The 15,091-nt window shown below is 58.7% G+C and overlaps 1 protein-coding gene across 4 annotated transcripts in view; it reads right to left on the bottom strand.

Moving 5' to 3' along the window:
* KCNQ2 (potassium voltage-gated channel subfamily Q member 2) overlaps positions 1-15,091 on the bottom strand; it is a 52,628-nt gene that overhangs the window by 22,002 nt on the left and 15,535 nt on the right. For 3 of the 4 annotated variants that reach the window (XM_029220960.1, XM_029220961.1, XM_029220962.1), the window contains exons 3-9: positions 14,352-14,478; positions 13,909-14,084; positions 12,879-13,004; positions 9,674-9,784; positions 8,915-9,010; positions 3,286-3,380; positions 2,153-2,182 (exon numbers count right to left, since the gene is read on the bottom strand). In XM_029220960.1, coding sequence (XP_029076793.1) covers positions 2,153-2,182; positions 3,286-3,380; positions 8,915-9,010; positions 9,674-9,784; positions 12,879-13,004; positions 13,909-14,084; positions 14,352-14,478 — 761 coding nt within the window. The remainder of the gene's footprint in view (positions 1-2,152; positions 2,183-3,285; positions 3,381-8,914; positions 9,011-9,673; positions 9,785-12,878; positions 13,005-13,908; positions 14,085-14,351; positions 14,479-15,091) is intronic. The other variant, XM_029220963.1, reaches the window with a different exon arrangement.

Here is a 15,091-nt window from a genome sequence, read left to right as displayed (position 1 = left end):
CTGTGACACCCCACCTGCTCTGTGACACCCCCACCTGCTCTGTGACACCCCACCTGCTCTGTGACACCTCACCTGCTCTCTCACACCCCACCTGCTCTGTGACACCCCCACCTGCTCTGTGACAGCCCACCTGCTCTGTGACACCCCCCCACCAACCCCCAAACCCAATTCTGAGCCTCCAGCCTTCTTGAGCCTGGGGACCCCTGTCCCTCCTGTGCACCTGTGTCCAAGCCGTCCTGGGCACCGTCACCCGGTGCACAGCACCACCTCCCGCCACACACACAGCCCTGGCTCCAGCCCTCACTCCCTCCTGTCCCCTCCCACGTCCCCGGTGTCCTCCTCTCCCTGGGCCTCCCTGGATGCCCAGCCTCCTCGTGTGATGTGTCCTTGTCCTTCCCCTGCTCACACTGCCCGCTGTCTCTGAAACAGGAGGATCTGTGACCCCCCTGCACCCTTGGCCCTGACCCGCCCCCGCCCACCTGCCAGTCTGGCTTTGCTTTGGTCCCTCCCAACCCCTCCTCTACCCAGCCACGCCCCCTAGCGCCCATCCGAGTGCCCCCTCCGCCAGGCTCACCCCCGTCACTGCCATCTCCAGGGCCAGCAGGGACGGCCCTTCCCCTCTGTTCCCTCTGCCGCCCAAGCCCGGCCAGGCCTGGAACCTGGGAACACTAGCCCTCTCTCTCCCCTCCCCACTCCCCCTCCAGGTCTCTCCTGTCCTCATAGGTCCAGACCTAGCAGGAGGCCTGCGTGGTCAGGTCGGCTCACACCATGGGCGCAGCAGAGCCCCAGGACTGGACACCGGGACAGAGCTGCTCTCCCCACCCCTTTGGCCACCCACCACGGGGCCTGGAAGAGAGACCCTGGGCAGCTGGCCCCACTCGGCCGCCACACACGCAGGTCCAGGGTAGGGGCACGCAGTTGGACGCCATGCCTTGGACACACAGAGGCAGAGGACAGAACACGGACGGGCAGGGCCGCGGACAGAGACGTGCAGGCACCACACACGTGAGGGCCACGCACACACAGCCCCAGTCGTGGAGGACGAGGGTGCAGTGGGCGATGGGGTGGGGGACACATTGGGGGGCGTCCCCAGGGGCGGCAGCGGCTAGCCTGGGGTCAGACACCTCCGGAGAACAAGGCCAGCCCCCAGGCCCGGGTGGGGATGGGGTGCTTCCACAGGCGTCAGGGGATGGGGGGCTTCTGGAGAAGATGGACCCAGGGGGCCACCGGGTCTGGGAGGAGCCTGTCGGGCTCTGAAGCAGGGTCCCCCCAACTGCCCGGCAGCCTGGAGCCCCAGGGGTCCAGGGCCAGCAGACGGGGGAGGATATGCTGCTCCCACCACCACCCACTGCTGAGCAAAGCCCGTGGGGCCCGTGGCCAACGGTGAAAGGCAGGCACTGCTGGGGCGGAGATGCCGAGGGGTCAGGACCCTCCCGCCCCCAGAGCCTGGCCCTACACTGCCCAGCACGGCACCCTCTTCTCTCCTGGGAGCGGAGGGGTTAACTTCCTAACACGGTTCCCACGCAGGGCGCCACGGGAGGCACAACACGGTGCCACCACTCCGAGGGAAGCACAGGGCCTACAAAGGGACCTGGCCCCAGGCACAGGGCCCTCGTGGAGCAGCGCAGCGCCCCCGTGTGGGCACGGGGCCCAGACAGAAAGTGCAGCAGGAAGACAGACGTGCGGGGCACACACGGCCCGTGGGGCCACACGGACGGACCGCAGGTCCCCTCCGCCCAGGGCCTCACGTCTCCCTCTCGGGGCGGGGGGTGGATGCAGAGAGGGAGACCCCAAGCCCAGAGCTGCCTTCCAGGACCGGGGGTCGCTGGCTGGGGTGCCCCCGAGCGGGGATGGCTGATGCCCCATCTCCACCACCTCTGCACCGGGAGTAAGTGGGGCCCGTGGGGCGGGACCCCAGCCACTGAGACAAGGCAGGAAGCAGACAAGAAACGGAGGACACCTGGACAGACAGATCCAGCACGAGAAAGCAGCTGGTGGGGAGGGGCGGTCGGGAGAGGGAGCCGGGGAGCGAGGAGGGCGCATGTGGCTCCAGGCGGGGCCACAGGCTGGGCGGGGTGGGCTCGGGGGGGCCCCGGAACAGTCCCCAACAGAACAGAACCACACCACACGCTTTCCACCCATGCAGTCCTACCTGGAGGCCCCGTAGGTTTGAGTTTGCGAGCTATTTCAAGTGTTTTCACACACACACAAAGGGAAAGGAATGAAAGATTTTAAAAGAACGGGATAAGAAAAAGAAAATGAAAAAAAAATAGTCCAGGAAAGTGGGGGAAACAACAGAACAAAGAAAATTAGCACGAGGGTCAGTCCTGCCTCTGCCGGAGGGCTGAGAGCACAGTGCCTGCAGCAGTTCCGGGAAGCGGGTGGCGCCAGGCCCCCACCACCCCGAAGCTGAGTGTCCCCGAAAGTACCAGCAGGACGGTGCTGGAGGAGGGAGCGGGCAGATCCCGAGAGAGGCGGGTGGCAGGTGGGGACCCGCAGGAGGACCCTGCCCCAGGGGGAGGGCTCCGTGGGTGGACACCCCCAGGGGCAGGTAAGGGGACTCCTCGGGTTGAGAGGCCCCAGGGCTCAGCGTCAGCCCTGAGGTGGGAGGGCGGGCTGGCAGGGCAGCGCCCAGCCCAGGGGCACCTGACCTGCATGGACGCTGGCCAGCCCTCGCCCTTCTCACCTCAGACCTTGTTCTAAGCCGGAGCCTGGCACAGACAAACCCCGGGGGGCACAAGCCGTGCCTGGAAAGCCGCCTGCTGACCACGCGGGCCCCCAGGGAGGCCTCCCCGGCCCGGCCCCCTCCTCTCCCCCTCAGGGCGCCTGGGAGTGTCTGTGCTCTGCCCTGTCGGGACCTCGCTGTGGGGTCTGGGGTGCTCTCCTTCCTTGAGCAGAGACTCTTGCCCTCGCTGGGGGTCAGAGGGTCAAGGTTATCCTTTTGTTTCTAAACACGGGGCCCCCTGGAGGGGCTGCGGTCCCCGGAACCAGCTAGCATTTACCTCCGCAAGCTCTGGGGGGCTGTCGTCACAAGGTTTACACACTATGCACCTGACAGCAAGGACACTAAGCAGGGGGCGGAATGAAGGTGAAAAATAAAAGCCGCAAACTAGAAAACAGAACAAAATTAATCAAATAATCACACACGATTCCTTTTTGAAAAGTACATACATTTTAAAGAAAAAGAAACAAAAAATAATCAAAATGATGAACGACAACCAAAAAATGGGGTTTAAGAACAAAGGGGGCTGCACACAGGCAGTGCTGGGGAGGTGGGGGAGGTACCTGTACATGGGGACGGTCACCGTGCGCTCATAGTACTGCCACGTGGAGTGCAGGTCCGTGCGTGAGAGGTTGGTGGCGTAGAACCTCCAGGCGGACTGCGGGGAGGACAGGACGTCAGCTGGGCACTAAGGGGTCCCACCGGCCTCTCCCAGGGCCTCGCCCCTGCGCATCCCCGTGCACGGGGCTCTGGACTGAGGCCCCGTGCTGCTCCCACCCCTTCAGGCCTCAGTAGCCTCTGCAGAATGGAGACGCGGCGGGGTGCTGGGCACAGGTCAAGCACCCGGCGAGTCTGCAGGGAGCTTCGGTTCTTTCCTTCCATCTGCCCTACCTGACGCTTGGAAGCCATCACCCGGCATCGTGGTCACCTTCCTTCCCTCCCCGGGGGACGGGGTGGAGGGCAGAGCCAGGGACAATCGTCCCCACTTTGAGGCCGAGCCCCTGCCAGGCGCGGGCCTGCCCTGTACACCGACCTTGACCCGGCCTGGGCTTCCACTCCTCACTCTGTTTGTTAACTGGGGTAAAATACACATTGAATAAAATTCACCACTTTAAAGCGTGCAATTAACTGACGCTGAGCCCATTCCTGATGCTGTGCAACCGTCCCCTCCAGCCAACCCCACATTTTTACCACCTCAAAAACAAGCGCCCCCAACCCACCAGTGTGACCCCCCCGCTCCCTCCTGCCCCCAGCCCGCCACCCCCAATCTGCATCAGTCCCTGTGGGTTTCCCTACTGCAGACACTTCGTAGCGATGGAATCGCAGCGCGTGGCCTCCTGTGTCTGGCCTCCTTCATTTAGCACATTCTCAAGGCCCATCCCTGCTGGAGCCTGCATCCGAGCCTCGTTCTTTTTAAGGCTGAACAATAGTCAGGCGTATGGATGGACCACATCTGTGTATCCTTTCACCCACCAAGGGACATCTGAGCTGTCTCCACCTTTCAGCTCCTGTGAATAGTGCTGCTACAAACACCTGTGTGAAGCTTTTTGGCTGAACATCTGTTTTCAGTTCTGTTGGGTGTATACCTAGGAGTGGGATTCCTGGGTCATGTGATATGTTTAACTTTTTGAGGAACCACCAAACTTTTCTACAGTGGCTGCGCCATTTCACACCCCCAGCAAGGGGGGGATGTACGAGGAGTCTGATTTCACCACATGCTCATCCACACTTTTTCTTTTAATTTTAGCCCCTCCTGGTGGATGTGAAGCCCTTTTGATTCGCATTTCGTTCATGAACAATGATGTTGAACATCTTTTTTTTTTTTTTTTTTTGCGGTATGCGGGCCTCTCACTGCTGTGGCCTCTCCCGTTGCGGAGCACAGGCTCCGGACGCGCAGGCTCAGCGGCCATGGCTCACGGGCCCAGCCGCTCCACGGCATGTGGGATCCTCCCGGACCGGGGCACGAACCCGTGTCCCCTGCATCGGCAGGCGGACTCTCAACCCCTGCGCCACCAGGGAAGCCCCTGAACATCTTTTAATGTTCTTATTAGCCATCTGTGTACCTGCTTTGGGGAGATGTCTACTTAAATCCTCTGCCCATTTCTTAATTGGGTTGTGTGTCTGTTTGTTGCTGGGCTGTATGAGTCCTTCATATATTTTGGATACCAGACCCGTATCAGATATATGATTTGCAAATATTTTCTCCCATTCTGTGGGTTGTCTTTTCACTCTCTAAAGAGACGCTATGAACAGTGTCCTTTAACGCATGGAAGTTTTTAATTTTGCTAAAGTCTTATTTATTTTTTCTTTTATTGCTTGTGCTTTTGGTGTCATATCTAAGAAACCAAAGTCATAGAGATTTACATCCATAATTTCAACTAAGAATTTTAGTTTTAGCTCTTACATTTAGGTTTTTAATCCATTTAGAGTTAATTTTGTATTGGTGTGAGGTAAGGGTCAAACTTCACTCCTTTAAAAATGGGTCTCCAGTATCCCAGAACCACCGTCAAAGAGACTGTCCTTTCCTCATTGGATAGATGTGGCACCCAACTATTGAGACTTGTTTTGGCCCAACCCATGGTCTATCCTGGGGAACGTTCCACATGCACTTGAGAAGGATGTGTCCTCTGTGGTTGGTGACACATGTCTAATGACAGATGTCTGCAGGTCTAGCTGCGTCGTGGTTTGTTCAAGTCCTCTGTCTCCTTAGGATCTTTTGTCTGGTTTTTCTACCCTTTTGTTTTTCTTACGTATTTATTTTTGGCTGCATTGGGTCTTCATTGCTGCCTGCGGGCTTTCTCTAGTTGCAGCGAACAGGAGCTACTCTTCATTGCAGTGGCTTCTCTTTGTTGTGGGGCACGGGCTCTAAGCGCATGGGCTTCAGTAGTTGTGGCACTCAGGCTCAGTAGCTGTGGCTCGTGGGCTCTAGAGCACAGGCTCAGTAGTTGTGATGCATGGGCTTAGTTGCTCCGTGGCATGTGGGATCTTCCCAGACCAGGGCTCAAACCCGTGTCCCTTGCCTTGGCATGTGAATTCTTAACCACTGTGCCACCAGGGAAATACCTTTCTACCCATTTTGAAAGTGAGGTATTGAATTCTCCAGGTATTACTGTAGAAATGTCTATTTCATCCTTTAATTCTGTCAGTTTTTGCTTCATATATTTTTAGGACTCTGTTGTTAGTATATAAATCTTTATGACTGTTAATCATCTTTATAAATTGACTCTTATCAATACATAACAGCCTTCTTTGTCTTGACTTGTCTATTTTGTCTGATACAAGTGTGGCCAACCCAGCTCTAGGTCACTGTTTACATGGAATATCTTTTTCCATTCTTTCACTTTCAGTGTATTGTCGTCTTTGGATCTAGTACAGTTGGATAGATTTTTATCCATTCCTCCAATCTCTACCTTTTAATTGGGGAGTTTAATCCATTTACATTTAAAGTAATTACTTATAAGGAAGGACTTGCTTCTGCTGATTTTTTGTTTCTCAATTCCTCCCTTATTGCCTTCTGTAGAGTTTCATTTTTTCCTAGTTATTATTGAGTCCCTTCTCTTTTCCTTTTCTGGTATTTTTTAGTTGTTTTCTTAAGGGCTACCCTGGGATTATGATTAATTCCATCTTAAATTTGTAACAATCTAGTTTGAATTAACACCAACTCAGCTTCAATAGTGAACAGAGACTCTGCTCTTGCGCGGTCCGCCCCTTTTATGTTGTAACTGTTACAAATTACACCCTCTACATTGTGTGCCCAGAAATACAGATTTATGATTATTGCTTTATGCCTTTGTCTTTTAACTCATATAAGGGAAAAAATGAGTTACAAATCAAAAATATAATACTACTCGCTTTCACATTTACCTGTGTAGTTAACTTTACCAGTGTCTGTGTGGCTTGAGTTACTGCCCAGGGTCCTTTCACTTCCGTCTGAAGAGCCCTCTCCAGCATTTCTTGTAGGGCAGGTCTATTAGCTACAAACTCCCTCAGCTTTTGTTTTTATGGGAATGCTGTTATTTCTCTTTTGAAGCATAATTTTGCCAGACCAGAATTCTGGGTCGACAGTTTTTCCTTTGCAGACTTTAAACACGTCATCCCACTGGCCCCCGTGGTTTCTGATGAGAAATCGGCAGTTACCCTCACTGAGGACCCTTGGGCACCAAGAGTCCTTTCTCTCCTGCTGCTTCCAAGACTCCCCCTGTCTGTGGGCTTCAACAGTTTGATCATAATGAGCCCTGGTGTGAATCTCTTTGACTTTATACTACTTGGATGTACAGGTTCATGTCTTTCATCAAATCTGGGAAGTTTTCAGCCTTATTTTTTCAGGTATTCTTTTTGCCCAACCCCTCTTCTCTTTCTGGGGCTCCCATTATGCAAATATTGGTACATTAGATGGTATCCCACAGGTCTCATGGGCTCTGCTCATTTTTCTTCACTTGTTCTCTTTCTGCTCCTCAGACTGAGTAGCTTCAACTCACCTGTCTTCAAGTCTGCCGATTCTTCCTTCTGCCTGCTCAGATCTGCTGCTGAACCCTCTAGTGCATTTTTCATTTCAGTTATTGTACTCTTCAGCTCCAGAATTTCTATCTGTTTCCTTTGTATTATTTCTATCTCTATGGACAGTCTCTATTTGGTGAGACATCATTCTTCTGATTTCCTTTAGTTCATTTCCATGGATTCCTTTAGTCTTTTGTGCGTATTTAAACAGCTAATTGAAAGTCTTTGTCTAGTAAATCAAACATCAGGGCTTCTTCAGGGACAGTTTCTATTACTTTCTTTTTTTTTTTTTCCCCTGTGACTGGATCACACTTTCTTGTTTCTTTGCATGCCTCACAATTTTTTGTTGAAAACTAGACATTCTGAGTATTGTAATGTGGTACCTCTGGAAGTCAGATTCCTCCCCATCCCCGGAGTTTGTTGCTGCTGCTTGTTGTTGATTGTAGTAGTTTGTTAAGTGACTTTTCTAAGCTATTCCATAAACGCTGTATTCTTCGTTGTGTGTGGTCGCTGAAGTGTGCTCCCTTAGCTCAGTGGTCAGATGGTGACTTGACAGACGTTCCCTTAAACCCAAAGAACCAAAGAGGAAGCAAATGCTCTCAGCCTCTGCACACCGGCCCTGTGTTGGGGCACTCCTCCAACATCTGAGAAGGTCACTTACAGCTCTGCCTTAGCCATCACTTCCTGCTTGCACGGAGTCTAAAGATCAGCCTGAAGTGAGCAATTAGTGTCTTCTCCCGTCACTTCTGAGCCTGCATCCAGCACTGGGCATGTGTGTGCCTCCTAGATCCCCCGGTGTATGGGGGTCCTTCCCAAGCCCTAATTCTTCCACGTCTCCTTCCCAAACCTCCGAGCTTCTCAGAGAGGAGGGGCAGAGGGTAGGTGCTGTGTGTTCAGGCCACGCTCCTTCCCTGTGCTACTCAAACCTCTGAACCACACGTAGTGCTGTGACTTTATTGTCAATAGTGGGTGGCACTGGGGGGCATTTTTGTTCTTCTTCACACTCTTTTGCATTTAAAAGAAGTAGCCATTTGAAGTTCTTATGGTGAAAGACACATGCATACATACATACACAAAAGTAGGCTGCACCCAGGGCAAGACCACATCTTTAAAAAAGAAATGCACTTGAGGGGCCAGAGCAGTGTCCAGCCAGCAGTAAAGGCCAGTCAACTCCAAAGGTCCACTGGGTCCCCTGGGCTCTGGGAGGGGCTGCAGGAACGCTGGGCCCATCGGGCAGCCCGTGCTAGGGCCCACACTCTCAGGATGGCTCATGGAGCACTACTGGAGGCCGAGTGGCCACTGTGACCCCCAGTGATGGGGTGGGCATTGTGAGCTGGGGCAGCACAGACATTGCTCTGGCACCTACCTGCGTGGGGAATCTCTGAACCCTGATTCCACAAGTGCAGGATGCGTGTCAGTGCTGTGAAGGGACACCTCGGGGGCACCTGTGACAGCCTGGCCCAGGACCCAGGGCCCACAGAACGCTGGCCAGCACCCGCCTTGCTGCTGCCTGTGCTGTAGCTGCCAGACAGCTGAGGGCATCTAGGCCGGTTCTCAGCACAGACTCGAATTCCCCAACAGGGAGACAGACGCCAAGCAGGGCTCCACTCCAACACCGTGGGCCCAGGCCAGGGGTTCTGCCGGTCTACATGGAGGTCCACGTGGCACTGCATGTGGGGGGCCACCTGGACTCACCTGGATCAGGCCTGCCGCAGGGTTCCGCCTCTTCTCAAAGTGCTTCTGACGATGCTGTTCTTGAACTTTCAGGGCAAAGCCAGACCCCAAAATGCCCTGCAAATCACTGGGGTCAGACGATGCCCCAGGGACCACAGCCCCACACAGTTCCTCAGGGTCAGACCATGTCCGGGGGACCGCACCCCCACCCCACCCTTGCCTGCACACTTCTGGCTCCACCTTCCTGCCTCCTCAGCCCCCAGTGCCAGGAAACAGGCTGGGGGGAAAGACTTGGATTTGGGGTAAAGGGAATTTCAGGCTTACAGGAGCCTGGCAGGGCCCACTCTGAACACATCTCGGCCCAGAGATTAATCCTCCTCCCCAATTTGTCCACACTGGAGTGAGTGGAGGGGTGTGGTCCGGGGTCCCAGAGAAGGGCCACCAGGAGAGCAGCATCGCCAGCCCCGCCCCCCACAGCTGCGGGTAGAGGGTTAACAGGGCCCTTGCCTCTTCTGAAGGAGACCTGACGGAGCTGTGTCACCATACAGCACCGCTCCTGGTCACAAGGACCCGACTGGCCAATCCCACAAGGCTGGGAGGCGCTGACGGTGACCCACAGACACGGGTCAGAAGGTACAGCCTGGGGCGGCACATCCACTCCTGGGGGCTGTGGACCTGCTGGGAGCCCTGCCCCTGCCCCACATGGCCCCGAGGGCAGCTGTGGTCACCAGGGGAGCCCAGACCCCGTCCCCAGCAAAGGCAGGAAGGGGCAGGACTCACAGCAGGAAGAGCGAAGAAGGAGACGCCAATGAGGGTAAAGGTTGCCGCCAGGAGCCTCCCGTTCCAGGTCTGGGGGTACTTGTCCCCGTAGCCAATGGTTGTCAGGGTGATCTGCAGACAGCAGGCCCCGTCGCTCAGCCAGGCCGGACAGTGGCCGCCTGGAGGCCCGCGACCCGAGCCAGACCCTCCTCCTGAGGCCTCAGGGCAGCTGGACAGAACCCCCGCCATGCCGCCCTCCCAGGGCCCAAGAGGCCAGGGTCACTGTTGGCTGCCCTTCCCCCCTCAACGATCACATCCACTCTCCGAACCTCTGCTCCTTCCCTGTGGGCTGGGAGTGGGGGTCAGCCAGGGGCCAAGAGGCTAGGAGAGAGCCAGGGGCCTGAGAGGTGACAGTGCCGGGGGACCTTCCAGGGACGCGGAGAGGGTCGTGTGGGCCCTTCGGAGGGTGGCTTGCAAGCTGAGGCCAGGAGAGCGGGAGGGGCCGGGGGTGGGGCTGGAGGAGGCGACAGGAGGGGCAAGACTGGAGAAGGAAAAGGCCCCTCCCCAGGGTGTGGCAGGCAGGGCTGCGTGTTTAGAATTGCTCTGCAGTGGGGAGCTGGCAAGGAGGAAGTGGGGCCCAGACGGGCCTTCCCAGGAGCGCAAATGAAGGGGCCGTTTTCAGGTAGCTCCCACAAAACCTGCCAAAGTGGAGGCTCAGGCCTGGTGTGCAGGACCACCAAGGCCACACACACAGGCAGGTTCGGAGGCTCAGGGCAGACCATGTGGCCGGCTGCGCTGGGAGGTGGGCCCAGGCGGGCCCTGAGAGGGGAGGTCTTAGCCAAACAGCGGGAGGGGCCGAGGTGTGAGCAGGAGAGGGGACTGGGCCTCGGCGGCCCTGGCCAGGCGGCGGACAGGAGCAGAGCTTGCTCCTCGGGGGACTCGGACAGCAGGGTCAACTGGCCCCCGCACCAGAGGCACGGACATCTCTCACCATCCACCCACCGTCCACCCTGGGAATCCATCCCCCGGGACTCTGGGGTCATGCAGAGAGTCCACCCAAAGCCCACTGTGCAGTCTGAGGAAAGTCTGCAAAACGGGGCTGAATAATCATGGCTTCGCCAGCAGGGACTTCTGTGCCGGTCACCTGTGAAATCACAGCCAAGGCATTCGGGCCTGCATAGAAGGTTCTGGGAAGGCGCCAGCGAGCTGGGCGTAGGTAACAGGGAGCTGGGTGGAGCGAGAAGGACACTCGCTTCTCACCAGAAACCTCCCGGTGATTGGGCTCCTCTATTCGACTGCTTTCAACAGAAACTAAACACATTTTAAAGACGTAAAATACTTAAAATCACGACCCCCCCAAAAAAAAAAAGCTTGGCAGTGCGAAAAGGAAAGGCTGTGAAAGGACACAAGCTGAGGGCGAGGGCAGCGAGCCGGGCAAGACAGAGGCCGATGCGGGCCTGACTCAGGGCCAGGAGGTGGGGAGAAACCCAAGGGCTCTCGGGGCTCAAGGAGAGGCCCCCAGACCTGGCGCTGATGTAGGCACAGGGCGCGCAGGGCAGGACGGCGAGTCTGTGCCAGGGCACCCGCACCCGCCCCAGGACTGCACACCCATGTCCTCTCCACGCCGGCGAACACTGGAGCAGCGAGAGGGGAGACGCTTCCCCTCCTGCCCACCCACCAGCAGCTGGGCCTGTACCCCCCATGCCTGGCCCTACTCTTGGGGACCCCAGAGCTGGTCAGAAAGCCTCCCACGGGGCAAAGACTTCCTAAAAATTCCGTTATCCCCAGACAGAGAGAAGAAGAAAGTGTATCCCTAAAACAAAGAGTCTTGAAAACGAGACCAAAGTCACAGAGTCAGGTGGAAGACACCTCCCAGGATGTAGGCAAAGGGATGAGGAATCTAGACAGGACACATTCCACGGTCCAGCGGTCTCACCAGCGGCCTCGGAGCCCCGGGAAGAAGGGAAGGAGGAAGCTGGAACTTTTGAAGCCGCAAAGGGCACCAGCCTCCTGGAAGGAAGCCCCCCACTCCACAGGGCCCACGTTCCAGAAGAGCGTCAGGGAGGGAGGGGCCCGGCCGCCAGCGGGAGCGTGGAATTGGGGCACCTTCAGACACGCACGTCTCACAAAAACTTCTTCCCTCAGAAGATTGTGACCTCCAAACCGAGGGCAGACTGGGGGTGGTGCTGGGAGACTCGGCACTCGGGGGCCCAGCATTTGGGGGGGGCCCAGCCCTCAGGGGTCAGCGTTCACGGCCGGCGCTCGGGGGGCTGGCTTGAGCGCGCTGCAGTGGGGGGACTCCCCCGACGCCAGTGAGGCCCCTCCGAGGACCCCAGGCCCACAGAGCAGAAGAAAGGGGGGCTCGGGCAGGACGCTTTCCGAGAAGGACAGGGAGGCGGAGGGAGCTAATCGCACCCTAGCACAGAACAAAGTGAGCCTCTGAAGTCTAAAGTTCACAGGGGAGGGAACTCCCTGGAGGGTCAGTGGTCACAACTCAGCGCTCTCACTGCCGAGGGCCTGGGTTCAATCCCCGGTCGGAGGGCTAAGATCCCGAGAGCCGCGAGGCGCGGCCTAAAATAAAGTGAAAATAGAGCTCACAGAGGAAACCCCGTGTAGGTGGGGAATATGCAGATGGGTTCCCCCGTCTCCTGGGGGGGGGGGGGCGCCAGAAGGGGGGGGTGGGGGCGGGGGCACGTTTTCACTGTAACACTCATGCACTATTTGGCGTGTTTAAGATTTTGATTCAGTTCTTAAAGATGGGGAGGCCCCCCCAGAGGGCCTGGGCAGGGCAGACCGAGAGAGCGGCCAGGCCCGGGCTGTCCGCTCAGAGGCCGGACGCACAGCGGCTGTGGGCTCTGATGCGCGGCTCCTGGTGCCCGGGCCTCAACTCCCCTCTCCTGCCGAGCCCCACCCCGGCCAGGCTCCCGCTTCCCACGTGGTCGCTAGAGGGACACAGACTCCGGGCCTCGTGGCAATTAACACAAGAACTACAAGTAAATTGCTTTCCAGCTTAAACGCCGGGAGAAAGCAGGCGTCCCTCTTGCCAGCGACTGGATTTGCAGCATCTGCCCCAGGTCACATGGTCCTCGTTTTCGGAACTGGGTCTGGGGTCCCAGGAGACAATGGGCTCAAACCTCCCACGGGACCCTCCACCGACCCCCGGCCCAGTGCCCCTGGGCTGAGTGTCCAGTACCCCCAGGAAGAGCTCACAAAGGAGGGCACTCACCAGGCCCCACCAGAGCGCGTCTGCGTAGGTGTCAAAGTGATCGTTCTCCCCCTTCTCCGCCAAGTACACCAGAAACGAGGCCAGGATGAGACAGAGGAAGCCAATGTACCAGGCAGTGACCAGCTCCTGAAAGAGGCACATCACAGCCGCTGGGCCAGCGTCCAGCCCGACTCTCCCCCGGGAGCACGAGGCCCCGCCTGCCGGGAGGTTTGCTGGGCGCCGCATCCCCCGGGCTTCAGCGGGTGGGCACCCCTCCCGAGAGCCGGCCGCAGAGCCCCAGCAGCCCCGATCCTGGGGCAGGCAGGAGGGGGAGCGCGTTTTCCAGTTCCAGCCCCGGGTGGTCCCACACCTATATACCTCACCCCTGGAGGACGGTGGGTAGGGATGGCTCAGCGCCACATCCACCCAGGAAGGGAGTGTCCCCGGGCGGCCGTCAGCCCGTCAGGCTGGAGAATCTTGGGCTGCTGGGACCCTACCCCAACTTGCCTGAGCCTGGGGGAGACACCCCGACTGAATGCCCTCCCTGGGGGTCCAGCACCTCAGCACCCTGAGGGGCCACCACCCTCTCTGTCCTGCCAGCCAAACCCCAGCCTCTGGGCTCAGACAGGAAGGGTAGTGGGGAAGGGACTCTTGGGCCAATAAGCCCACCCACAAGAAGACAGCCTCTTGGCAAAGCCTGCCAGGGCGGGGTCTGGGCGGCCAGGGCCCCTGGCAACACAGGGACGGGATCTGGACGGGACATGGGGCTGCAGCCCCCTTGCGGGTCCCACGGCCAGCGGCCACTGCAAGCCTCAGCCTAAATGGGCAGGAGCCTGCGTGCTGGGGGGCAGGAGCCTGGGTGCCGGGGGGCAGGAGCCTGGGTGCTGGGGGGCAGGGGGTGCTGATCCGGCACAGCCCCCCAACCAAGGAGCGAGCCGGCTCCGGGGCCCAGAGGGACCAGACCTGGCAGACAAGCTGGAGAGAGGAGGAAGACGGTCAAGTCATGGGAAGACGCCCAGAAGAAACGAGGGGCTGGGTCCTGCCTGCTCACCTTGCTGTGCGCGTAGACCACGGAGCCCAGCAGCTTCCAGGTGCCGCCGCGCCGGTCCATACGGATCATGCGCAGGATCTGCAGGAAGCGCAGGCTGCGCAGTGCCGACGTGGCGAAGACGTTGCCCTGGGAGCCGGCGGCCAGCACGGCGATGGACGCAATGAGCACCATGACGTCTGCGGGGACAGCGGAGGAGCTTGGGCCGGCCCCCTGCCGCGCAAGGGCAGCCCCCCACCAGGGCCCCGGGAGGACGGACAGACGGAAGCACACAAAGTGCTGGCGTGGGCCTGGCTCCACTGTCCGCCCAGCCAAGCCCTGCCCTGGGCACGGCCGCCCGACACCTCATAACCATGGGCTCTGACACCAAGAGGGCAGGTGACGAGAAACTTCCAGAAGGAGCCGATCCTGCAGCCCTGCCTGCCCCCACCTGCAGCGGGCCTCACCGATCACACAGAAGGGCTTCCGCGCAAACTTGAGCCGCCCCCTCCAGCCGCGGTACCGGCAGCAGCAGCCCGCAGCCCAGATCCGCACGAAGTACTCCACGCCGAACACCACGATGGTCACGATTTCCTGCAGGGGAAGCCACAGCTGAGCCACTGCCGGCTCAGCTGGTGGGGGGGGGGAAGGGGAGAGTGCTGTGTAGCTGGTGTGCGAGTGGGGACCCCGTCCTGTGTAGCTGGTGTGCGAGTGGCAACCCCGTCCTGTGTAGCTGGTGTGCGAGTGGCGACCCCGCCCTGTGTAGCTGGTGTGCGAGTGGCGACCCCGTCCTGTGTAGCCGGTGTGGGAGTGGGGACCCCGTCCTGTGCAGCCGGTGTGGGAGTGGCGACCCCGTCCTGTGTAGCCGGTGTGCGAGTGGCGACCCCGTCCTGTGCAGCTGGTGTGGGAGTGGCGACCCCGTCCTGTGTAGCTGGTGTGGGAGTGGGGACCCCGTCCTGTGTAGCTGGTGTGCGAGTGGGGACCCCGTCCTGTGTAGCTGGTGTGCGAGTGGGGACCCCGTCCTGTGTAGCCGGTGTGCGAGTGGTGACACCGTGCTGTGTAGCCGGTGTGCGAGTGGGGACCCCGTCCTGTGCAGCCGGTGTGCGAGTGGCGACCCCGTCCTGTGTAGCCGGTGTGCGAGTGGGGACCCCGTCCTGTGCAGCCGGTGTGCGAGTGGCGACCCCGTCCTGTGTAGCCGGTGTGCGAG

This window comes from Monodon monoceros, unplaced genomic scaffold, assembly GCF_005190385.1.
Source record: "Monodon monoceros isolate NGI ecotype Baffin Bay Population unplaced genomic scaffold, NGI_Narwhal_1 Super_Scaffold_13, whole genome shotgun sequence".
Classification (NCBI taxonomy): Eukaryota; Metazoa; Chordata; class Mammalia; order Artiodactyla; family Monodontidae; genus Monodon; species Monodon monoceros.
Note: the sequence above shows the minus strand (reverse complement) of the source record. Positions and strands in the feature narration are given on the sequence as shown.